At 44.0% G+C, this 27,500-nt stretch overlaps 2 protein-coding genes across 2 annotated transcripts in view; one reads left to right on the top strand and one right to left on the bottom strand.

Moving 5' to 3' along the window:
- Positions 1 to 139: 139 nt before the first annotated feature.
- Positions 140 to 2,334, top strand: LOC308154375 (gametocyte-specific factor 1-like; the record flags this gene model as incomplete). Its single annotated transcript, XM_080527538.1, has 5 exons — positions 140 to 199; positions 906 to 988; positions 1,750 to 1,856; positions 1,993 to 2,119; positions 2,219 to 2,334. The coding sequence occupies exons 2-5, from the start codon at positions 907 to 909 to the stop codon at positions 2,332 to 2,334; spliced, it is 432 nt and encodes a 143-aa protein (XP_080383664.1). The 5' UTR covers positions 140 to 199; position 906.
- Positions 2,335 to 12,374: 10,040 nt separating this feature from the next.
- The window catches only part of LOC308154374 (myosin-binding protein H-like), a gene marked incomplete at both ends in the record, with an annotated part of 30,451 nt that continues 15,325 nt past the window's right edge, over positions 12,375 to 27,500 (bottom strand). Inside the window, 4 exons of the mRNA XM_080527537.1 lie at positions 12,375 to 12,409; positions 14,286 to 14,472; positions 17,947 to 18,083; positions 19,784 to 19,943. Of these exons, the coding sequence (XP_080383663.1) occupies positions 12,375 to 12,409; positions 14,286 to 14,472; positions 17,947 to 18,083; positions 19,784 to 19,943 (519 nt within the window). The remainder of the gene's footprint in view (positions 12,410 to 14,285; positions 14,473 to 17,946; positions 18,084 to 19,783; positions 19,944 to 27,500) is intronic.

Genomic DNA, 27,500 nt, shown 5'->3' with positions numbered 1-27,500 from the left:
GCTGGTTTTTTGGTGGATTTAGCGGTTTTTAGACTGTGGTTAGGCTGGGAATTGTCAATCCCATCTGGCAACCCTAGGTGGAGGGTCACTTGTGGGCTCGAGCTGCGGTTGGCAGTTACATTTACCTCAGACTCAGCAGCCCTGACGACAGACAGCTCACCTTTAATATCCTTTTAAAAACGTCATCTCTATCTTTCAGGTTAGTGACATGTCAACAAACACCTCTGCAGTTAGACTAGGCATATACCAGCTAACCCGAATATGTAGATGGTGTTAAAGGTATTTTGAATGATTGATTGGAGTTGGCTTGTAGAGTTCGCTTGCTACGCTAGGCTAATCGTTCGCATGTTAGCTAGGAGTGAAAACCGAGTGGGTTTTGTGGCAATAATATTTTCATGATTTGGAGTCAAATGTAAATGTGGCTTGACTCCATGGGTCCAAATGTATACCTGTTTCCGATTATGTGTTGTTTATTGATATGTTATGTGTTTTTTTTATTAAGTTGGTTGAACTATATATGGTAAAGTCTATTAGCTAGCCCGGTGGGCGAATTTGCGGAACCTAGGATGGTAGGGGAAGGTAGGGCATACCGCTACCTGATTGGTTGGCGAAGCACTCATGAAGAGCCCCCTCATTGGCTGGCGACTCCCTGGCAACTGCCTGGGATGTGCGTTCGTAAATTCGCTCTGGAATCTGATCAGCACTCGTGGAATGCCTCTTGTCCAATCAAACTACTTGGTCCCTTTATGACGTTGAACACAGCGTGCGCTCCGGCGCTCTCGTAGAGAATTTACGAATGCAGCCAGAGATCGCTTGCTAGCATAGCTCTTTCATTTTATGTCTTTTTTCTTTTTTCAGCTAACGAATTCATCACTAATTTCTGCTCATTTCATTTTGGCTAACAGCATGGCCTTCTCATTGGGATCAACGTGCACTCCCACGAAGACCACTGCTACAATTGGGGAGCTGCAACGCTTTGAAGACACTGGTAGGCTAAACACGAGCTTTAAGAAACCATTGTGAAATATTCCTGCACTCATCTCTTGAAAGTCCTTAAGATCTTACAGTGTGAAAAAATTAGGACACTACATCAATATTTGATCTTTTAAACAATATCTATAGATAAAGGTGATGTAATTTAAACAAAAACAATGAAAATGTAACTTATCATGTATAACAAAATATGAACAAAGATGCCAATTCCTACTGAGGAAAAAGTTAGGACACCCTATGTAGGGTGTCCACACAAATCATTTTGCTTTCACTTTAGATTAAAATAAATATGTCCATCACATAGAGAATTGCATGAGAAAATCATGTATGGTTCAAAAGTGATCAAGGTTACTTACATGCTAATTACTGGAATTTATATCAATAGAATCTAGAACTAACAAGGTGTCACTGCTATGCAGAAATGGAACACACATGATGTGATATCTTTTAAACTATTCATTTTTATTGCATAAAACTATAGCCTATCTGAATTTTAAGACTGAAGATGTTTCAAGTTTTATTTGTTTAGTTATATTGCCACCATCTCTCAATATTGTTAAAATTAAAATCAAATGTCCATATGTTAAAATATTGAAAAAGACAAAGATTTTCTTAGGATGTCCTTCCTATCTTTTTCACATATTCCTATCTTATATACTATATGTACTGTATATTTAAAAAGAACCACACTTTACCCAACGTTTGAATTGAGTGATGTTGATTTCTCATTCACATTGCTCTTACCATTGCTCATAGAAGTGAAAGATGCCAGTGACCCAAACAAAGTCCTTCAGTGTCCATATGACAAGAACCACCAGATCCGTGGCAGCCGCTTCCCATACCATCTGATCAAGTGCCGTAAGGTAAGAACTGTAGTGCTTGTCGTGGAATAACTGTTGGAATAACTACTGAGTAGTCTGCCGTTGCAGACATTGAAATCTCAAATGAGATGTTCTCAAATATGCTCTTTTTCGTAAAGCATCTTTTTCGTCTTTTTAGAATCACCTAGAACTGGCCAAGACACTGAAAACCTGCCCTTTCAATGCCCGCCACCTGGTGCCCAAACGTGAGCTATCACACCACATCCAGAACTGTGAGGACAGGAGATCTGAAGATAGCGAAGACCGTAAGATTTAAATGTTGTTGTATCTTCAATGATACTATCTTTGTCAATAAAACCCATTTGCTCCTTGTAGTGAGTCTAACCAGGTTCTTTGGTTAACAGTGGACAGTGCTGAGGTGAAGAGCAAGTGGCACGTCCCTGTCAGCACCGTGATACCAAACACCAAATGTGAGGAGGACTGGGATAAAGGTCGGTACTCTAGTGAGCTGGGCCTGTGATTAATTCAAGCCCAAAGATGCTTTTATGACTTTAAATGTGAGTGACTAAATATCCCAGTGTGAAGTTGATGCACACTTGAGCCAATGCAAATTTCAGATGTACAGATGCCGTGCTAATTAAGTGACATTCTGATCATTTCTATGCATAACTGAATGCATTGGGGAGCTGTACCTAATTCGGGCAACCATTTAATTTTCAAAGCATGCCCAGCAGGGTGTGGAACAAGGAAAGGTTATTGTATGATGTTGTAATAATAATGCTGTTTCTGTTGTTGCAGAGGCAGATGACGTTGCGTCTCCTTTCGTGTGGGGCGTGTCCACACACCTGACCGATCAGCTCCCATTGAAGCCATAAGGCCTTTGTGGAGGTGAATGAGGAGGGGACACCGGAACGATGGTGGATAGCTACTGTATGCCCCGAGAGGAACACTTCACCACAGACCACCCCTTCCTCTTCTTCATCAGACACAACAAGACCAAGTCCATCCTCTTCCTCGGCAGGTTCTCCTCTCCCCAGTAGAGTAAACCAGCACGAGAATAAAACACAGGTTCCTTTCTCTTTTAGTTTTTTTGATACTGTTCCATATCTCAAGGTGCAATCCTATATTTTTTTGTATTATCTGTTATATGTGAAAATACGTGAGTGTAATTTTATAACTCGTTCATATAAATGAAAATTAGCATTGACACAACAATATACTGTATGTATAAGATGTTTTGCTGCAATAAAAAAACATTTGAAACATAAATATTGTCTTATTATTTTGTACACCATAGGGGTAAGGTAAATAGGTAAAACACACCTGGGGGGGTATTCCACGTAGGGTGATTAACTCTGATCCAGGTTTAAATCAGATCCGGGCGCTAATTTCAGCTTCCATCAATGTGGCTCAAATAATTCGCTGCAATCCTTCTGAGCAAACCTGGTAGCGAGCAGGTTTACACGCTGGTTTAAGTAATACGTGCGTCAAAAATGTCTCACAGATGGAAACTACATCCCGAACGACAGTTCCGTCAAGTGTCTTTTAGGAAATATTAGTTCCCACTTTTTACGAGATAGATAGATAGATACTTTGACTGTGATAGATAGATAATTTGATATTGTGAAAGTGTGATTGATAAATAGATAGTTAGATAGATAGTTTGATTGTGTGATAGATAACTTGATATTTTGAAAGTGTGATAGATCTTTTTATTTTTTATTTTACCTTTATTTTACGAGGCGAGACAATTAAGAACAACATTCTTATTTACAATGCCGGCCTGCAATAAGGGGAAAGGGGAGGGGGGCTGAAAGATAAAACATGTTAAAAACAAAGCACAATAAGCATTAAACACATGCATGCAACACAAACAATACAACAAAAGCACCAACGGACATCAACAATGGAACACAACAGCAAGCACAAAAAGCAGACAGGCAACACAAGACACTTTTCTCTAGTGAGCTGGGCCTGTGATTAATTCAAGCCCAAAGATGCTTTTATGACTTTAAATGTGAGTGACTAAATATCCCAGTGTGAAGTTGATGCACACTTGAGCCAATGCAAATTTCAGATGTACAGATGCCGTGCTAATTAAGTGACATACTGATCATTTCTATGCATAACTGAATGCATTGGGGAGCTGTACCTAATTCGGGCAACCATTTAATTTTCAAAGCATGCCCAGCAGGGTGTGGAACAAGGAAAGGTTACATGATGTTGTAATAATAATGCTGTTTCTGTTGTTGCAGAGGCAGATGACGTTGCGTCTCCTTTCGTGTGGGGCGTGTCCACACACCTGATCGATCAGCTCCCATTGAAGCCCACATAACTCGAACCCTGCCTTTATGACGTTGAACCCAGCGTGCGCTCCGGCGCTCTCGTAGAGAATTTACGAATGCAGCCAGAGATTTATGGTTTGAGAAAGGAGAATCAGTAGTAATGATATAAAAGGAGATTTGTGTATTGTGATTTGGGAATATGGGAATAAGATATATTGTAAGAACAATGAATATGTTTATTGTGAATAGTTGATTATTGTATATATTCTTTTTTTTTGTAAGATTTTATTTTCCATTTTCTTTTTACACAAAACATTATACACACCACATCCTAACCTAAATACACCACAACATTTATACGCACCCATTACTTGACAAACATCACAATACATCACAGCTTGACAAACCTCACAACACATCTCAACTTGACATACATCACAACGCATCACAGCTTGACATACATCACCACACATCACAGCTTGACATACATCACACATCACAACTTGACATACATCACAACACATCACAACTTGACATACATCACACCTTGATATACATCACAACACATCACAACTTGACAAACATCACAACACATCACACCTTGACAAACATCACAACACATCCTAACATCCCAAAGCCCCACTTTTTTTAAACCGTCTAAAGTTTATCCCAGTTTACCCCCTATACTTATCTAACTAATATTTCTAATGCATAATCTAATTAATCTCTTAGTACTATGTTTCTTGCACGATCTTTACGTCTTAGCTAAGTCCTTCACTATCTCTCCCCATATCTTTTCAAACTGATCTTTCTTATTATTGTCTATGGCTAAATTCTTCTCTATATTGGTATAATAAAGAATTTCGTTTTTCCATTGTTGTAGTGTTGGAGGTTTACTTGATTTCCAACTTCCAAGTATTAGTTTTTTTAAATATAATTGATGAGTACATAATTATCCACCCCCTAGGGTATCTTACTGTGGCTACATCCTGGAAAAGACAGATTGAAGGATCAAATTTGAATCTTTCCTTATGTACCCCTGAGAGCCAATGTTCTATGTCAACCCAGGTTTTCTGTACTCTGGGACACTCCCAGAATGCGTGTATTAGTGAGTCTTTTTTTTCCACACTTTAAACAGTTATCTGATACATTACTATAATACTTATGGATTTTATCTCGCGTGTGGTAGACTCTATACATTCTTTTATATTGGATTAAACGTAGATTTTCATTAACTGTCATGTCATTTGTAGTATTCCAACACTCTTTCCATTTTAAACCTATATCTGTTCTTCCTAGTTCTCGATTCCACATCTCAATCCTACTTTCTAACAGTTTTTCAGCTACATAGGTCTTCTGTAGAGTTCTATACATTTTACCTATCAAATTCTTATCAATTTCTCCATCAAATATGATATCCTCAATTGTACTCTGCTGCCCAAATGATTTTAAATTAAAATTTAGATTTATGTAGCTTCTTAGCTGCATGTATCTGAAATATTCAGCGTTGGCCAACTTATAGCTCACCTTTTGTTTTTATTTATATTATTTACTATTATTAATAATATTAGTTATTATATATATATATGAGTTAATATATAATTATATTATAATATAATACAGGGCTTGACATTAAGCTTTTTCAGGTACTTGTCCTTCGGACAAGTGAACTTATCTTGTACTTGTCCGAGAGCTCAAGTTACTTGTCCAAATCCAAAGATTTTGAAAAAGCAATAAATATTAATAATAATTTATTATACTCTCACCGGCCACTTCATTAGGTACACCTTTTCAACTGCTTGTTAACGCAAATATCTAATCAGCCAATCATGTGGCAGCAACTCAATGCATTTAGGCATGTAGACATGGTCAAGACGATCTGCTGAATTCAAACCAAGCATCAGAATGGGAAATAAAGGTGATTTAAGTGACTTTGAACCTCGCATTGGTTGTTGGTGCCAGACGGGCTGTTGTGTGATATTATAGTGTCAATATGGACCAAAATCTCTGAGGAATGTTTCCAGCACCTTGTTGAATCTATACCACGAAGAATTAAGGCAGTTCTGAAGGCAAAAGAGGGGGTCCAACCCCAAGGTGTGCCTAATGAAGTGGCCAGTGAGTGTATGTGTATGCAAATAACACATTTGACTACTATTGAATCCTTCATTTTCAAATGTATTAATTAAAAAATATTTTGTAATTATTTAAAATTGTTACAATGGGGTAATCAGTGATTACCCTAACCCTAACCCTTTTAGATTAAGATTGGCCACAAAAGGGATGAATATTTACAAAACATGTTTGTAACCAGTGGTGTAGTCTAGGAGATACGCAGGACTACGCCGTATACCCACTAGGAAAGGCCAAGGATTTCCATATACCCACTTAAAAATGTGTGAGGATACGTAACAGCGTTTTGTGACAGAACTTTCACTTTCATTCATAAAATTCACCCCGTCTGTGTTACGAAGCACTTGAAATTTGGACCATTGGGACTGACTATAGCGTCATAGGCTACACCAGAGGGGGGAGATGCGACATGAAATATGTCAAAATGCAGCACTATCATTAACAGATCAGCCTTATAACATGTAATTTATATATATATATATATTTATATATATATAACGTTAGACAGGGAGCGGATTTTTATGGCGTTCCGAAATGAACAATATGAGGCTGGGAGGGAAAAAATCACAGTATACCCACTTGAAAAAACTAGACTATACCACTGGCTCCACAGAGACACGCCACACCCTGTCAAAGGCTAGCTAGACCCAGGGCTCTCAAGTCTCACGCATTGGGCGTGAGACACACACATTTCAATCCGTTCACACGCTCACACGCCACACCTTGTATTTCTCACGCAGAGAAATTACCAGGGGCGCCCACCAAGTTGCGCCGCTATTTTTTTTTAAATAGAACAGGTAGAGAATCAAGTGAGTTCCCTCTGGTTCCCCTAGAGTTCAGAAGGCCACGCACCAGCTAATCGAATAAAAAAATATAGCTACCGAACAGCCAATCAGAAAATAATAGCATTGCTGTATCCGGGTAACATTTTGATATTCCCGCTACAACAAACAACGTTCTGATTCCAACGACACAGGCTGACTGGAGCTATTGATTCAGATGCTCGCTACACAGAAGAGGACAGATTATTTGAATTGATCATTCACATCTTTTTGAATTCACATTCAAGTGGCTACAGACTGGTCGACGTGGGAGAAGACCATATCCTATGACGTTGAGACTGTGTGTGTGTGTGTGTGATCTTTTTAAAATTTGTTTTAAAAAAAAAATACAAAATTGATGTCATTTATCAGATCAGACTCCGTCCCCCCCCCGCCGCCGCCAAAATCTCACTCTGAACTCTTCAAAACTTGAGAGCCCTGCAGTGTGGTACTAGGAGACTCTGTGGCAACTAGGAGACTCTGTGGTAACTAGGTGACTCTGTGGTAACTAGGTGACTCTGTGGTAACTAGGAGACTCTGTGGTAACTAGGTGACAGTGTGGTAACTAGGAGACTCTGTGGTAACTAGGTGACAGTGTGGTAACTAGGAGACTCTGTGGTAACTAGGTGACCGTGTGGTAACTAGGTGACCCTGTGGTAACTAGGTGACCCTGTGGTAACTAGGTGACAGTGTGGTAACTAGGTGACAGTGTGGTAACTAGGGTTAGGCCTACTAGGTGACAGTGTGTAAGAGTGGGGCGTTCTGCTCAGTAGGTTTCATGTCAGAACTCTGATGACAGGAAGTGAAACGGCAAGTGAGCTTGTTTGATGAGACTTGTACTGTTGTACTGAGTCTGGCCAGCTGGTGGCAGTATAGCACATAGGAAACAGCCTCTCTCTATCAGACCCACTGCACTGGATCTGCACAAGCAACAATGGGTATTCACGTGGTACCTTAGAGTGGTGTCTATGTGTGTGTTTGGTAGTCTGTGTTTAATATAGATGTTTAATATAGATGTTTAATATGTGTGTTTAATATAGATGTTTAATATGTGTGTTTAATATAGATGTTTAATATGTGTGTTTAATATAGATGTTTAATATGTGTGTTTAATATAGATGTATGTATGTGTTCATGGTTTTGGCCATGATTTGTGTGTGTTCTGTGTGTGTCTGTGTGTCTGTGTGTCTGTGTGTCTGTGTGCGTGCGTGCGTGCGTGTGCATGCGTGTGTGGGAGTGTGTGTGGTGCGTGCGTGCGTGTGTGTCTGTGTGTATCCTTGGCAAAACTAATAACATCACATGATATCAGTGTCAGTGAGGAGTCTCACAGTGATGCACAGTAACGTGTCTGCATCTAATTAACATTCTGATTATGAGGATAAAGATAACCCAGCATGCAACCTGACCGCTGGTCTGAACACGGAGAGGTGCTTCAGGGTTAGGGTTAGTTTCAGGGTTAGGGTTAGTTTCAGGGTTAGTCCTAGGGTTCAGGGTTAGGGTTCAGGGTTAGGGTTAGGGTGCATGGTTAGGGTTAGTGCCTACTGACCTGAGGCCAGCTCACAGCTATGGCCTAATGATCACAAGGTCGGCAGATTGGCGGTTCGAACTCCGGCTGGTCACATGTCGAGGTGTCCTTGGGCAAGACACTGAACCCCAAATTGCTCCCAGTGAGCGGGCCGGCGCCTTGCATGGTAGCTTGCTGCCTTCGGTGTGTGAATGTGTGTGTAAATGGGTGAATGAGAGGCCATTGTAAAGCCTTTGGAATAAAGCGCTATATAAGTCAGTCATCTATATAAGTCATATAAGTCAGTCATCTATATAAGTAATCTATATAAGTCAGTCATCCATATAAGTCATCTATATAAGTCAGTCTATATAAGTCAGTCATCTATATAAGTCATCTATATGAGTCAGTCTATATAAGTCAGTCTATTTAAGTCAGTCTGTATACATCAGTCTATATCTAAGTCATCTATATAAGTCAGTGTATATAAGTCAGTTTATATAAGTCATCTATATAAGTCAGTATATATAAGCCTGTCTATATAAGTCAGTCTATATAAGTCATTCTGTATACGTCAGTCTATATATAAGTCATCTATATAAGTCAGTCTATATAAGTCAATCTATATAAGTTATCTATATAAGTCATCTATATAAGTCAGTCTATATAAGTCATCTATATAAGTCATCTATATAAGTCAGTCTATATAAGTCATCTATATAAGTCAGTCTATATAAGTCAGTCTGTATAAGTCAGTCTATATAAGTCAGTCTATATAAGTAATCTATATAAGTCAGTATATGTTACGGCACATGTGGGAAAACTAGGGTTAGGGTTAGGTGCTAGGGTGCTACGGTTAGGGTTAGGATTAGGGTTAGGGGTAGGGTTAGGGTTAGATGCCAGCATGTACCAAGTCGACGTAGCACCTAACCCTAACCCTAGTTTTCCCACATGTACCGTAACATATATAAATCATCTATATAAGTCAGTCTGTATAAATCATCTATACAAGTAATCTATAAGTAATCTATATAAGTAATCTATATAAGTCAGTCTATATAAGTCATCTATATAAGTCAGTCTATATAAGTCAGTCCATTTACGTTCATGTTTTATCTATTTACGTCTTGTATTTGCTTTTATTCATTGTAATTTTTATTTTCTTATGCTCCTCTTGCTGTATTTTTAAATAATGTATGTAAAGCACTTTGAATTGCCCCTGTTGTATGAAATGTGCTATACAAATAAACTTGCCTTGCTTTACCATTTAACTCTCCAGGACCCTGACCCTAAGACAACAAGACATGTTGACCAGGAAATATGTAAACATGCACACTATGATGAACTGAGATGAAACAGGTTTTCCGAGAGAGGGATGAGGGAGAGAGAGGGATGAGAGAAAGAGAGAGGGATGAGAGAGAGAGGGGGGGATGAGAGAGGGATGAGGGAGAGAGAGGGATGAGGGAGAGAGGGATGAGAGAGAGAGAGAGAGAGAGAGAGAGGGGTGAGAGAGAGGGTTACAGTTTAAGGGTCTGACACGTGATTGGTTCACTGCTTTATTGGTTCACTTCCAAACTCACGTCACATGTCACATTACTAAGCATACAAATTACAGTGGTTACAATGTGTGTATTCTAGTGTTTGTTACCGTGGTTACAATGTGTGTATTCTAGTGTTTGTTACCGTGGTTACAATGTGTGTATTCTAGTGTTTGTTACCGTGGTTACAATGTGTGTATTCTAGTGTTTGTTACCGTGGTTACAATGTGTGTATTCTAGTGTTTGTTACCGTGGTTACAATGTGTGTATTCTAGTGTTTTTTGGGGTTCTGGTACAAAAAAGGCAAACTGGGCCGGGGTCCCTGCAGAACGGCAGGGGCGGAGCTAGACGGGCAGGGGCGGGGCTAGACGGACTGGACTCTCTTTGACCTATGACCTTCTTTGACCTTCTGACCTTCAGTCTTCTTCGTTATGTACACGACCTCTCACCTCCAAACATCCTGGAGAGATAAACACAGTGTCAGACACACGCGCACACACACGCACACACACACGCGAACACACACGCACACACACGCACACACACACACACACACACACACACACACACACACACACACACACACACACACACACACACACACGCATGAGCACAGGGCCCATGGAGGTGATGTGGGGTGCCCCAGGGGTGCATTCTGGGTCCATTACTGTTTCTAACTTATAATTTTAATTTAATCATTTTAATAATTATATATAACTTATGTCAATGTAGGGTGCAAACTTCTGCTTTATGCAGATGATTCAGTTCTCCTGAAAGGAGGAAAGGACCCAAAGGGGATAGAGGCCTTGAGCAGGGAACTGGAATGGGTAAGGGAGTGGTTAATGGACAATAAACTGTCATTACATCTTGGTAAAACCGGATCTAACCCTACCCCTGTCAGCCTCTACCCCTGTCAGCCTCTACCCCTGTCAGCCTCTAACTGGCTGCTCTGGTAAAGGAACATTGAGAAGGGTAAACTCTGTTTTAGGCTCTGTTCCTGTCCTGTTAGATGTGTTGCCTAACCCTAACCCTAACTATAGAAATGTCCTGTTAGATGTGTTGGGAGAGAGAAGGTGTGTGTGTGTGTGTGTGTGTGTGTGTGTGTGTGTGTGTGTGTGTGCGTGTGTGTGTGCCAGCAGGGTGATATGTTGGTTGGTTAATCACACTGCTGCTCTCTGTCACAGCATCACATTAGAAGGATGACTCTGACTCCCCCCTTCACACCCCCTCCCAGCCCCCCTCCCTCCCCCCCTCCCAGCCCCTCTCCCCCAGACTCCTCACCCCTCTAACACCTGTCCCCTCCCTCTCCCCCTCCCAGCGCCCCTCCCCCAGACTCCTCAGCCCTCTAACACCCTCCCCCCACCACTCCCTCTCCCCCCCCCATCTGTCCCAGCGGCCCCAGCCTGTAGGCGCTTGGAGAAGCGGTAATGTGGCGAAGATTAATGTTGAAACTGCAACACTGAGAAGCCCTAACCTAACGCCTGCTCATCCTAACCTAACGCCTGCTCATCCTGACATTGATACAGTCTGTCTTTATGTGTGTGCAAACTGCTAGCTGGCTGGTGGTTTGGAGGATGTGTTGGGAGCGTACCTATGTTCCCCGGGTCCTATGTTCCCCGGTACCTTAGCTCCCTCCCGAAAAAGGGTCCTATGTTCCCAAGTGTTCGGGCTATGTTTTCCGGTCACTGTGTCATAGGAAATCGCCCTTTCCACTAATCAATGGGAATTTTAATTTTGACTGTAAACACCGGGGATGCAGAGTTACCCCGCCCGTAGCGCGTCTCTCTGCTGGGTAAAAGCTCAGGGCACCCAGGCGGTCTCCCATCCAGGTACTAACCCAGCTCATCCAGGTACTAACCCAGCCCAACCCTGCTTAGCTTCCGAGGTCGGACGAGGGAATAATGTCACCGATCATCCATATAGAACAACCACCTCCACACGCTGCCGGCGAGCCAGACTGCCCTCCCCGATAGGACCCCTTTTCAGGAGCGGGGAACATAGGACCGTTTTTCGGGAGGGAGCTAAGGTAGCAGGGAACATAGGACCCGAGGAACATTGGGATGACCCCCATTTAGAGGAGATTTGTGACAGCTTGTAGACAAAGGTAATTTGACATATTAACATAGTAGACATTACCAGATCAAAGGTTCTGGGGGGGGGGTGGTGTGTTTGTGTTGTGTGTGTGTGTGTGTGTGTGTGTGTGTTACTCACCTGTGTGTGTGTGTGTGTGTGTGTGTGTGTGTGTGTTACTCACCTGTGTGTGTGTGTGTGTGGTTGTAGCTTTACTTCCCCTTCTCAGCGTCTGGGATGATCACCTCTGATGGAGCAGAAACACAGAAACACCTGGTCACCTGATGACACACCTGGTCACCCTGAAACACCTGGTCACCCTGACATGACACACCTGGTCACCTGACATGACACACCTGGTCACCCTGAAACACCTGGTCACCCTGACATGACACACCTGGTCACCTGACATGACACACCTGGTCACCCTGAACCACCTGGTCACCCTGACATGGAACACCTGGTCACCCTGACATGACACACCTGGTCACCCTGAAACACCTGGTCACCCTGACATGGAACACCTGGTCACCCTGACATGACACACCTGGTCACCTGACATGGAACACCTGGTCACCCTGACATGACACACCTGGTCACCTGACATGAAACACCTGGTCACCCTGACATGGAACACCTGGTCACCCTGACATGGAACACCTGGTCACCTGACATGACACACCTGGTCACCTGACATGAACCACCTGGTCACCTGACATGGAACACCTGGTCACCCTGACATGACACACCTGGTCACCTGACATGGAACACCTGGTCACCCTGAAATGAAACACCTGGTCACCCTGACATGGAACACCTGGTCACCCTGACATGGAACACCTGGTCACCCTGACATGAACCACCTGGTCACCTGACATGGAACACCTGGTCACCCTGACATGAACCACCTGGTCACCCTGACATGGAACACCTGGTCACCCTGACATGGAACACCTGGTCACCTGACATGGAACACCTGGTCACCCTGACATGGAACACCTGGTCACCCTGACATGAAACACCTGGTCACCTGACATGGAACACCTGGTCACCCTGACATGGAACACCTGGTCACCCTGACATGAACCACCTGGTCACCCTGACATGAACCACCTGGTCACCTGACATGACACACCTGGTCACCTGACATGGAACACCTGGTCACCTGACATGGACCACCTGGTCACCCTGACATGAAACACCTGGTCACCTGACATGACACACCTGGTCACCTGACATGGAACACCTGGTCACCTGACATGGAACACCTGGTCACCTGACATGGACCACCTGGTCACCCTGACATGGAACACCTGGTCACCCTGACATGACACACCTGGTCACCTGACATGGAACACCTGGTCACCCTGACATGAACCACCTGGTCACCTGACATGACACACCTGGTCACCTGACATGACACACCTGGTCACCTGACATGGAACACCTGGTCACCTGACATGGACCACCTGGTCACCCTGACATGAAACACCTGGTCACCCTGACATGAACCACCTGGTCACCTGACATGACACACCTGGTCACCTGACATGGAACACCTGGTCACCCTGACATGGAACACCTGGTCACCCTGACATGGAACACCTGGTCACCCTGAACCACCTGGTCACCTGACATGGAACACCTGGTCACCCTGACATGGAACACCTGGTCACCTTTTTTCATAGAAGAGATGATTGCGTTAGGATCATGTCTTTATAGGTCTTTATATTTTAATGGATTAATAATATTTGCCCTTTTTGTAATTTTTTTTTTATTTTAGTTTATTTTGTTATTATTTTGCTGACATGACACACCTGGTCACCTGACATGGAACACCTGGTCACCCTGACATGAACCACCTGGTCACCCTGACATGAACCACCTGGTCACCTGACATGAACCACCTGGTCACCTGACATGACACACCTGGTCACCCTGACATGAAACACCTGGTCACCCTGACAGGAGTTTGGTCTGGTTATAGGAGCAGGTTAGTTTGGTTCTGGTTATAGGAGCAGGTTAGTTTGGGTCTGGTTATAGGAGCAGGTTAGTTAGGGTTAGTGAACAAGGTTAAAGGTCAGTGAACAAGGTTAAAGGTTAAAGGTCAGGGTTAGACTCACGTTTGAGCTCCAGCTTGCAGGTGATGGCGGCCTCTCCGTGGGCGTTCTTGGCGCGGCAGGTGTAGACGCCGCCGTCAAAGCTGCAGGGCTTCCTGATCTCCAGGGAGCAGACGCCCTGCTGGCTGCTCTGCCTGAACTTAGGGTCGTCAACGATCACCATCATGTTCTTCAGCCACTCCACCTTAGGCTGGGGGGGGGGGGGGGGGGGGGGGGAGAGAGAGAGAGAGAGACTTTACTTTATATAAATATTTAAGACTTCCTTTGCCTTGAAAATATTTAAGACTTCACTTGTCTTCAAAATATTTAAGACTTCACTTGTCTTCAAAAGACTTGACTTTGTGGTACCAATGTTATCCCCCCACAGTCTGTGAGGTTAAAGACCATGTGCATTACTGTGTAAGAAATATAATGAATAAATAAATAAACATGTAAAGTGCAGCTGGCAGCAGCAGCCACGTGCAGATGAGCTAGTTGAAGGCTAAATTGAAGAAGTGCGTTTTTAGCTTCTTTTAAAAATATTTAGTGAGCTGGCATCCCTGATCTCTAAAGGTAATGTGTTCCAAAGCTTTGGGGCATAGTTGGCAAAGGCTGCGCTCCCGATCTTCTTCTGACTGTTGCTGGGAACCTCTAATAAGGGGCGGCTGTGTCTCAGGAGGTAGAGCCGCCGTCTAATGATCGCATGGTTGGCAGATCGGCGGTTCGAGCCCCGACTGGCCGCGTGTCGAAGTGTCCTTGGGCACTGAACCCCAAATTGCTCCCAGTGAGCGGGCCGGCGCCTTGCATGGCAGCTTGCCGCCATTGGTGTGTGAATGTGTGTGTGAATGGGTGAATGAGAGGCCATTGTAAAGCGCTTTGGATAAAGGCGCTATATAAGTGCAGTCCATTTACCATTTAATAAACCTGCAATAGATGATCTTAGTGTTCATAGTTGATGAGGGAATTAGCAATGTACTTTGGGCCTCACCCATTAAGGGCTTTGTAAGGAGGAGGCCCTTAAAATCAACCCTACATGTTACTGGCAGCCAGGCAGAGTAGCTAGGACCGGAGTAATGTGTCTCTAGGACCAGAGTAATGTGTCTCTAGGACCAGAGTAATGTGTCTCTAGGACCAGAGTAATGTGTCTCTAGGACCAGAGTAATGTGCCTCTAGGACCAGAGTAATGTGCCTCTAGGACCAGAGTAATGTGTCTCTAGGACCAGAGTAATGTGTCTCTAGGACCAGAGTAATGTGCCTCTAGGACCAGAGTAATGTGTCTCTAGGACCAGAGTAATGTGCCTCTAGGACCAGAGTAATGTGTCTCTCCTCTAGGACCAGAGTAATGTGTCTCTAGGACCAGAGTAATGTGCCTGTAGGACCAGAGTAATGTGCCTCTAGGACCAGAGTAATGTGCCTCTAGGACCAGAGTAATGTGCCTCTAGGACCAGAGTAATGTGCCTCTAGGACCAGAGATAGACTTAGATGTGTCTCTAGGACCAGAGTAATGTGCCTCTAGGACCAGAGATAGACTTAGATGTGTCTCTCCTCTTGGTTCTGGTTAGAAGTCGAGCTGCAGAGTTCTGAATGAGCTGCCTCGTCCACCAGCCTTGTCTGAGCCTCCTCTGACACACATGGCTCTTATCTCTCTGCCCCCCTCCTCCCTCCTCCCTCCTCCCTCACCCACCACACCCTCCCTCCTCCTCCCTCTGCCTCTTCTCTCCCTCCACCTCTTATCCTCCCTCCCTCTGCCTCCTCTCTCTCTCTCCACCATTGCACACATGCACACACAGTCACACCCAAACATAAAAGGCACGCGCACACACACCCAGGCACGGATGCACACACACACACACACACACACACACACACACACACACACACACACACACACACCACCTGTCGTATGTAGATGGTATCCAGGGTTGGTGACTAACTGAGATCTCAGCTGCGCTGCTGCTGCAGAACCCGACCCGCCTCACTCAGACACAATTAGTCTACCCAGCAGCCTCTGGGTTTCACCGCACATTCAGCAGCCATGTCATCACACACACACACTCTGAGTCTAACACACACACACACACACACACACACACACACACTCTGAGTCTAACACACACACACACCGATTCCAACCACTTCTTCAGCTGTCCTAGAAACAAGCCCTAAATCCCCCCCTCCCCCACCCTAACCCCCACCCTCACATGATATGGGGCAGCCCTGGGCGCGGCATGCAGCTGTGGCCCCCCCGCCCCTCTGCCCCCCTCCCCCCCGCCCCTCTGCCCCCCTCACCCCCCCCTTCCCATCCGCCCCATCCCCTCCCCCCCTTCCCCTCTGCCCCCCCCCTTCCCATCCTCCCCCCCGTCCGCTGGGTGTGAGGGTGTCAAGGACGCTGATCAACCTTGTTTCCACCAGCGAGGCGTTCTCAGCCCCGACATCTGCGTCAGAAAGACAACTGTCCAGATATGTTTAACCTAGCGAAACAGCCACACATACCACCGCTAGCCTAGTCCGGTTCTCCCTTTATAGCAGCGCTATTAATACCTCAGTAGATATACCCTAACACTTTAAACCCTAACCCTGTAATACCTCAAACTAACCCTGTAATACCTCTAACTAACCCTGTAATACCTCTAACTAACCCTGTAATACCTCTAACTAATCCTAACACTTTAGACATGGGCAGATGGTTGAAGGCAGCACCTCCTCTCCTCCTCCTACCAACGCTGCTAACACCCCTTCCAGACTTGTTCTCTAGTTTATCATCTTTTCCCCCCCTCTCCCCTGATGAGATTCTCACACTGATCACATCCAAGCGGGCAACCACCTGCCCTCTCGATCTCCTCCCCTCTTCTCCAACCACCTGCCCTCTCGATCCCATCCCCTCCCCTCTTCTCCAACCACATGCCCTCTCGATCCCATCCCCTCCCCTCTTCTCCAACCACATGCCCTCTCAATCCCATCCCCTCCCCTCTTCTGCAATCCATTTCCTCCGACATCCTTCCTTACTTTACCACCGTAATTAACTCCTTATCCACAGGATCTGTCCCAGCTGCCTTCAAAATAGCCAGAGTCAAGCCGCTCCTCAAGAAACCTACCCTTGACCCATCATCTGTCCACAACTACAGACCGGTGTCCCTTCTCTCCTTCCCTTCCAAAACCCTTGAACGAGCTGCATCTAAACAACTGACTGACTATCTCCTTAAGATGGAACATCTGGACCCCCACCAATCCGGCTTCAAGTCTGGGCACTCCACTGAGACTGCTCTCCTTGCTGTCACGGAGGCCCTCCACTCTGCTCAAGCTTCCTCCCTCTCCTCTGTTCTCATCCTCCTGGACCTGATCCTGGACAACCGACTATCCTGTGCAGATTCTACCTTTACAACATCAGAAGGATACGACTGTTCCTCACCGGAGAAGCAGCGCAACTCTTGACCCAGACACTGGTCATCTCCCGCCTTGACTACTGCAACGCACTCCTGGCTGGGCTCCCTGCCTCCGCCATCAGAGCTCTGCAGTTCATCCAGAACTGGTGAACTGATGATTCACTTGCTTAGTCAAATGTATTGATTGGGTTAGGGTCAGGGTCAAGGTTAGGGTCAGGGTATGTGTGTGTAGTCGGGGTGTGTGTGTGTGTGTGTGTGTGTGTAGTCAGGGTATGTGTGTGTGTGTGTGTGTGTGTAGTCACCTTGGGGCTTCCTCGTACGGCACACAGCAGCTTGGTGTTGTATCCCACGGTGGCGGCGCGGTTGCTCAGGCCGGTGGTGAACTTGGGCGCCTCTCCGAAGTCTCTCTCCTGGTACGGGACCGGCTGGTAGACGATACCTGCGACACACACAGAACCCTGAGCTGCTGAGCTCCCCGGACCCCCGTACAGCTGTTAAACATCGTCAACACACCTGTCAGCACGCCACATACCGCAGGCTAGCGGAGGACACACACACACACACACGCACACACACAACGATCCAAAGACCCACACACACACACCGACCCATCCACCCATCCATCCACCCACCCACGCACACAGACACACACACACACACACACACACACACACACACACAGGAATCTGCACTGCTAGCTGCCATGTTAGCTGTCTGAGCCTCTTAAATGTATCTGAGGCATTCTGACCTCCAGCCAAGCCTGCTAATGATTATAGCACAATGCCAGCGATGTCCCCACTTCTGTACCCCTTCACACACACACTCACACACACACACACACACACACACACACACACACACACAGAGACACACACACACACACACACACACACACACACACACACACACACACAGCATTAAAAGCCTGGCCATGTCTTCATTAATGGAAAACTTGACCCACTGCAATTTGCTTATCAGGCAGGAAGAGGAGTGGAGGACGCTAAGCTATCTATATTAATAATCTGTACAAACACTTAGAACAGCCGCCAGCCCGTGCTACTGCTAGGCTAGTGCTAGGCTTCTGTTTGCTGACTTCTCTTCTGCATTCAACACAACGCAATCAGGTCTTTTAACAAGACAGGATTAGGGTTAGGGCTGCTGGGTGATTTTAACTTGCCCCACCAACTTGTTTTATGGGTCTGAGACTGTTTAACTGAGACTGTTTAGCTGCCAGAGAGCAGCAGGTCTCTGTTCAGGGTCTTTTTTTAGCCTCCATGTGTCTCTGCGGTTTGGGATCAAGGGTGCGTTCTTCTCGCTCCTGAGACACCTGCTGCCCCTCTACCGCCTCCTAGGATTTATTCTACTGGACTGTTTCTCCAGTGTCTATAAAAAAACAATACAAAAAATAAATGCAAATAAATGGACTGCACTTATATAGCTCCTTTATCCAAAGCGCTTTACAACGGCCTCTCATTCACCCGTTCACACACACATTCACACACCAATGGCGGCAAGCTACCATGCATGACGCCGGCCCGCTTACTGGGAGCAATTTGGGGTTCAGTGTCTTGCTCAAGGACACTTCGACATGTGGCCAGCTGGGGCTCGAACAGCCGATCTGCCAACCTTGCGATCATTAGACGGCGGCTCTACCTCCTGAGACACAGCCGCCCCAAATAAAATCACTGGAAGTTAGGGTCAGGGGTCAGGGGTCAGGGTTAAGGTCAGTTTCAGGGTTAGGGTTAGGGTCAGGGTCAGGGTCAGGGTCAGGGTAAGGGTTAGGGTCAGGGTCAGGGTTAGCGTACCTGTCTTGGTGGTCAGGGTCAGGGTCAGGGTCAGGTCAGGGTCAGGGTCAGGGTCAGGGTCAGGGTTAGCGTACCTGTCTTGGTGGTCAGGGTCAGGGTTAGGGTCAGGTCAGGTCAGGGTCAGGGTCAGGGGTCAGGGTCAGGGTTAGCGTACCTGTCTTGGTGATGGTTAGGGTTAGCGTACCTGTCTTGGTGATGGTTAGGGTCAGGGTTAGCGTACCTGTCTTGGTGATGGTCAGGGTTAGCGTTAGCGTACCTGTCTTGGTGATGGTCAGGGTTAGCGTTAGCGTACCTGTCTTGGTGATGGTCAGGGTTAGCGTTAGCGTTAGCGTACCTGTCTTGGTGATGGTGGCCACCTCCTTGGTAGCAGCAGCCGCCTCGCTGACGCCCACCTTGTTCTCTGAGAAGACGCGGAAGCTGTAGGCGTTCCCCATGATGAGGTCCGACACCGTGGCGTTCAGGCGGTGGCAGTGGTCCAGCACCGTGAACCACTCCTGACAAACACACAACACAGGAGTCACACTCACACCTCACACAACACAACCAACACAACACAGGAGTCACACACACACCTAACACAACACAACACAACACAGGAGTTACACACACACCTCACACAACACAACATGAGGGAGAATGTTCTGTTCATTTGTAGCCGGCCCAGGGTGGATGCGTCGAGGCAGGTCATTCTGATGGACAGGCTGAGGCAGTGGGCTGGTGTCACTGGGAGCCCTGGACTGGTTCTCCTCTTATCTTCAGGATAGGAGTTTTTCTGTGTCTGTCGGCCCTTTCACATCTGAATCTGCTGCTCTGTCCTGGTGCACCCCAGAGTTCTGTTCTGGGATCTATTTTGTTTGCACTTTACATGCTTCCCCTAGGAATGATCATTAGCCAATTCAAAGAGGTCTCCTATCACTGTGATGCAGACGATATTCAACTGTACATCTCATTTAAGCCAGATCAAACTGACAAGTTGTCTGCTCTCTTTGACTGTCTGACTGCTGTGAAGGATTGGATGGCAAACAACTTCCTCCAACTAAACGCAGATCAAACCGAGGTTCTTATTATAGGTTCAGATAAAGTTACTCCAAAAATTGCTACATGCATGGGGACCCTCTCAACAACAGTAAGGTCCAAACTCAGAAACCTTGGTGTTATCTTTGACCAGCAAATGCACTTTGATCATCACATCAGGTCACTGACACGTACCTGTTCTTTCCATCTGCGCAATATTGCTAAACTTCGGTCTGTGGTATCCCACGCAGAGTTGGAAATGATCATTCACGCTTTTTGGGCCGGCTACAAATGGTCCAACATGCAGCTGCAAGGCTGCTGACTACGTCCAGAAAGTCATGTCATATCACCCCCATCTTAGCATCCCTACACTGGCTCCCCATCAAATTTAAAATTCAATTCAAGGTTCTGGTCATCACCTACAGAGCCCTCCATGGTCAGTCAGGCACCTGCCTACATCTGTGACCTCCTGTGTCCTTACAGCCCCAGTAGGTCTCTCAGGTCCTCTGACCAGGGTTTGTTGGTTGTCCCCTGTGCCAGACTGAAGACCCAGGGTGATCGAGCATTTCAAACCGTGGCCCCCAGGCTCTGAAATGCTCTGCCCTTGGATCTTAGATCAGCGGTCTCGGTCAAGGCTTTTAAAAAACAGCTAAAGACTGTCCTGTATAGACAGGCTTTTGGCTAACCCCAAGAGCCTGTCTTTCTGTGTCCTGTTGATATTGTTGTACACTTGTTGTTTGTTACTTGTTCTTATTTTCACTTGTTTGCCTATTTTAACCTGCTATAATTTTGTGTTCTTATATATGTAAAGCACTTTGTGACCCCTGGTCTGGGATAGGTGCTACAGAAATACATTTTACTTACTTTACTAACACACACCTAACCCAACACAACACAACACACACCTAACCCAACACAACACACACCTAACCCAACACAACACCAGTTACACATACGAGTCACACACACACCTAACACAACACAACACAACACAACACCAGTTAGACACACACCCCTAAGCCAACACAACACACACCTAACCCTAACCCTAACACTACATCAGTCACACACACCTAACACAACACAACACCAGAGTCACACACACCGAGCCCCAACCCTAGCCCTAACACAACACCAGAGTTACCGAACCCTAACCCAACACACACACAGCTAACCCAACACCCGTCACACCACACCTCTCAGCCTCATTCACATGTTTATTCATCAGTCATTTGACAGTGAAAGTTACGTGACATTCAGAAGGACAGACAGAGGAAGGACACACAGCGTAAAGCCTTTTAACAAGTTAAATCAAGTCTCCTTCAGTACGAACAAACACTTTTATAATCGTAAACTAAGTTCATTATTTCAAGTCCGGTATTAATTGAGCAGTTGTCTGCTCTGTGTGTGTGGCAGCAGAGAGGATCAGATATCAGGTATCATGTCATGTGTTTTAAGTGGCTCTATCTTTCCACTTTAAATGCGTTCACATCCCTCTCCATATTGAGTATGACTTTTTCACTCTCACAGTCTCCAGGCTGTCACTAGTTTGTCTCTCTCTCTCTCTCACTCCTTCCTCCCCCTTGTTCTCTCATTACACCTCCTCTTCTCTATCTTTCAAACCCCCCCCTTTCTCTCCCGCTCTCCCTCTCCCTCTCTCCCTCTCCCTCTCCCTCTCTCAGCTGGTCTGAAACAGAAGACTTGTCTGTTGACAGGTGTCCCCAGCCTTACAAGCACAGAGACGGGGTTCAGCGTCCTTATAAGCAGAAGGCCCCACACTGGCCCCGCCCCCTTCCTGCAGGAAGACAGAACATCCCAGAGGATGGCAAGTCTACTGAAACACTTGTTTCCAACGTGGTCCTCGTTGGTAGACAAGAACAACCAAGACAAGAACATACAAAAACAACACATCAAGAAACACACAAAGACCTGACCAGTAAGAACATGTAGAGATGGCGCTACCTCAGCTGTCAGAGGGAGACTGTTCCATAATAAAACCCCTGAATAATAACAAGAGCTCCGAGCGGCAGTGCTGTTCACCCTGGCCACTGTGCCAGAGCTACACTGGCTCTAGTACTATGCTCATGCCGGGAGTGCAGCCTCCCTACCTGGCTGCTCAGGTAAGCTGGGGCCAGTCCCATTTATGACCCTGGACAGACGTTTCAGCTTGAGCTGTTCAACGCGCTGCTCTACTGGGAACATGTTGACTGCTCTAAATTCAGGTACTCCAATATGGGTTCTGGAGGGAACCTTCAACCTGTAACGCATTATGTAACGGATTATGTTATTTTGCATTACCTGTAACTTATGTTTTAGCTTGGCTGACAGACCACTAAACCAGACTGAACATAGTCTAACGTATGATATGATATGAAAGCTTTATTTCGAACATGTGAAAAAAATTAAATAGCAAAGACAAAATCAAAAAGAAAATAGTTATAACAACAAAAAACTAAAAACAAGAAAAAATTATAATAACACTATTAACTTAACATGTCTGAAAAGGAGTAGGAAGAAGCCTAAACTTATTTAATCCTACCCCTTCTCCAATACTCAGAGATTAATAATTAATAATCTACAGTTAACTTCAATATTAATATATATTTTTTTTTTTATTAAATCAAATGTATTTACGTATTTACATATTTACCAATAATAGAAAACAAATAATGTATATAAACAAATAATCTGTGAAAACACCTGGTGACTGTCAAAGCCCTTCTTCCTCCTCGTACCTGGTGAAAAACATGTTTTTATACCGCTTTTTGAACTGGGTCATGCTTGGACACCACTTTAGCTCCACACTCAATCCGTTCCACAGCTTCACTCCACATATAGAAATACAAAAACGTTTTAACGTTGTATGTACACAAAGATTTTTTAAATGTAACTCCCCCCTCAAATTATAACTCCCATCTCTATCAAAAAACTTTTTTGAATATTCCCAGGGAGTAGGTTGTTATTTGCTTTATACATTATTTGTGCTGTTAGAAGGTGGACCAGATCCGTGAATTTTAATGTTTTTGATTTTAAGAATAATGAATTTGTGTGATCTCTATAACCGGAATTATGAATTAGCCTTATGGCTCTTTTTTGCAATATTAATAGTGATTGTAGTCTACATTTATAAGTATTGCCCCAAACCTCTGCACAATAATTTATATGGTAAAAGCAGTGAACAGTAGAGAGTGTGGAGTGATTTATGGTCCAGAACGTGTCTTGCCTTACTCAGTACTGAAAGTACTGTTTATTTCGGATTTTTTTTATGTGAGATGTCCAGCTTATTCTATCATCAATTATCACACCAAGAAACTTGTTTTCATGAACTCTTTCAATGTCCACACCATCTACCTGTATCTATACTTGAGTATTCATTTTATAATTACCAAATAACATGTAGTTAGTTTTGCTTAGGTTTAATGATAATTTGTTTATGTCAAACCATCTTTTTAATTTGCACATTTCTGAAGTAATCATCTCCAGTAGCTCCTTTAAATTCCCCCCAGAACAAAAAATATTTGTATCATCTGCGAATAGTACTAATTTTAATGTTTTTGGTACCTTGCAAATATCATTTATATAAAGAATAAACAGTTTCGGACCCAATACTGACCCTTGGGGGACGCCACAAGCAATGTCCAAGCATGACATTGCACCCAGTGCAATGCTACCCCCCTGATCCCATACCGTTCCAGTTTATTGATTAATAGGTTATGATTGATTGTGTCTAAAGCTTTTTTAAGATCAATGAATACTCCAACTGCATACTGTTTGTGGTCTATAGCGTTTGTAATTCCCTCGATTGATTCAATTAATGCCAGTGATGTTGAACTGTTTGATCTGAATGTTTATGTTTATCTATGCATTTCTCTAATCTGTTATTGAATCGTTTTTCTAGAATTTTTGAGAATTGTGGAAGTAAAGAAATAGGCCTGTAATTTGTGAAGTGGTGTCTATCCCCAGTTTTATACAGCGGTACAACTTTAGCTATTTTCATTTTGTTAGGAAATGTACTGGTTTGGAACGATAAGTTACAGATGTATGTTAGTGGTTCTGAAATCCCCTCAATTACCTTTTTCACAATGTTCATATCAATTTCATTGCAATCACTAGATGTTTTGTATTTACTGTACATTTATTAACAATATCTATTATTTCCTTTTCTTCTACTGGTGTAAGGAACATTCCTATTTATAAGGTTGTCATCCCAATCCTCAGATGACAATGGATCAGGATTTTTTTCTGCCAGGTTTGGTCCAACACTTACGAAAAAATTATTAAAGCTATTAACCACATCATGCATATTATCCTTTATAATGTTGTTATCAATAAAATATTGAGTTTAACTCTGTTGTCTAGAACCATTTTTAATAATACTATTTAATATGTCCCATATTCCCTTAATATTCTTTTTGTTAATATTCAATATTTTACTATAATATTCCTTCCTACATACCCTTATAATATTTGTTAACTTATTTTTATATTTTTTATCTTTATTTTCTGTCTCTTTAGTTCTTTGTTTTATGAATTCTCTATAGAGTGTATTTTTCTTTTTACAGGCATTTTGTAGTCCCTTTATGATCCATGGTCGGTCTGTGTATTTTTGTTTTCTGCTATATTGTTTTATTGGACAGTTTTTATCATATAATGAAGTGAATATTCTTAAAAATGTTTCATATGCATTGTCAATATCATTTTCTTTACATACAATTTCCCAATGTTGTGCTAGTAAGTCATTCTTTAATGCATTCATGGTTTCCTCTGTCCTCACTCGTCTGTATTTTAGTTTTTAATCTGGCTGATTTCTCTTGTAGTTGCAGTCATAGACTGTAAAAACTGGGTGGTCACTAATATCGTTGATTAATAGACCGCTCACTGTATTGTTTTCAATGTCATTGGTGAATATGTTATCGATTAAAGTGGCACAATTGGGTGTGATTCTGCTGGGTCTGGTGATTTTTGGATATAAACTCATCATGTACATTGTATTAATAAATTCATCCGTCATTTTGTGCTTATTTGGATTTAGCAGATCAATGTTAAAATCACCACAGATGAAAATAACTTTTTGATTCGTTTTTGAAAACATTTTTTCTATCCAGTCCTTAAATGCTTCAACACTAGAGCCTGGTGCTCTATATATACAGCTAATAATTACATTTTTCTTTTTTTCTTTACATATTTAAATTGTTATGCATTCTAATAAGTTGTCAATCACAGTTGTCATACTTTCTACCACCTTGTAATTCAAGTTATTGTCCACATACAAAGCCACTCCTCCTCCACTCTTATTCTTTCTATTTATACAGTTAACTTCATACCCATCCAGTTCAAAATCCATTCCTTTATCAGCATTGATCCATGTTTCCGAGATGGCAATTCTTTTGAATGGTTTTGTAAATTGATTTAAATATTCCTTGATGTAATTGAAGTTGGCATACAGGCTTCTGCTATTGAAATGGATTATTAATAATTTGCTGTCCGTTTTAATGGTCTGGTTGTACTGTTCATCTGTGTAGTAGCTGCAGTTGTCGTTGATGTTGTAGAAGAAATTATTCTCCGGATCTGTCATTTTCCAAGTCTAGTAAATTATGGTCAGTGTATTGAAATGTTCTCAGTTCCAGTTCCTCAAGATCAGCAATCCTTTGAGTTATATCATTAGTGTCTCCAGATGTAGATGAATGAGTTATTTCAGGCAGTGTCATGGTTGTGTGTTGTGAATTCATACCTTACAGTCCGGTTTATGATGATCGTTAGTAATTGTCCAGTTCCTCGATGCTTCTGATGACCAATATTTTGGCTTGCTCCGGCGTTCCGTTTAGTTTAATGAAGATGTTACAGTTTGTGGTCCGGTATTTTGAATTTTACCCTGTTTTCTCAAGTAGCGTGCTTTTCTGGCGATGTCGCCGTTTCGTTTTGTCAGATGTTTCGTTTATGAAGACGTTTGTTCCTTTCAGCTTCCTTCCTTGTTTTATCAGTGCAGTTTTGTGTTTTCTGTTGGTGAATCTCATGATGATGATTGCTGGATTGTCGCTGTCGTTTCTCCGGGGCAGAGGGTGGCATGCCTCGATGTTGTCACAGTTCACTTCAATCCCCTTGGACTGGAGGAAGGCAGCTACCTGTTGCTCCGCGGAGCTGACATCCTGCTCGCCGGGCTCCCCCCCGTTGTCAGCGGTCACCGCCCGAGCGTATGACCGGGGTTTGATGCGGATCCCAGTCACAATCACATCGTTCATCCTGCATGTGTACTGCTCCAGATCCGCCACTCTGTTCTCCAGGTGCACCAGACAGACGCTGGTCTTTCTCACCGTTCTGGAGGCGGAGAGCCTTCACCTCCTCCACCAGGTCCAAGATGGCTTTCTGCTGCAGTTTGACTGTAGAAATCTCCTCTGTCATGAAATCCAGTGATTTCTTGATTCCATCGCCTTCTTCGGTTGTCAGTGCCTTCTTAGGACCCATGGTTTGAGCCAATATAGTCAAACCAAGTCATAAACCAGCAAAACAACTCTTCAAACCTCCCGCTCCTCCGTCCACTCGCCTCACTTCACTCGCATCACTTCCACGTACGTAGTCTAAATGACACGGTATGAGTGCAGACACAAGCAACCTTTTGATTCTGGTGTCAAACTGGTGAAAAACTAGTTTTTCGGGTACAGAAACTTTAGCTTGTTTGCACTCTTTGCAAGAACTCTTTCCGCAATAAAGACTCCTGAAAGACATTGGTCCAGTGTTAATCTGAGATAAGATTAAGATTAATCTGAGATTAATCAAGATAACACTTGATCTGGACTCAATGACGTCTCCTGCACAAGTTACTCTGATCCTATCAACTTTTTTTTGCTTTTGATTTGACCCAAATAAAATAGATTCGGTTTTACCAAGATGTAATGACAGTTTATTGTCCATTAACCACTCCCTTACCAATTCAGGTTCCCTGCTCAAGGCCTCTGTCCCCTTTGGGTCCTTTCCTGACACCAGGACAACTGAATCATCTGCATATAGCAGAAGTTTGCACCCTTACTGCCGGCATGTCA

The sequence above is a fragment of the Nansenia antarctica genome (genome assembly GCF_963989245.1).
Source record: "Nansenia antarctica genome assembly, chromosome: 3".
In the NCBI taxonomy this organism is placed as follows: Eukaryota; Metazoa; Chordata; class Actinopteri; order Argentiniformes; family Microstomatidae; genus Nansenia; species Nansenia antarctica.
Note: the sequence above shows the minus strand (reverse complement) of the source record. Positions and strands in the feature narration are given on the sequence as shown.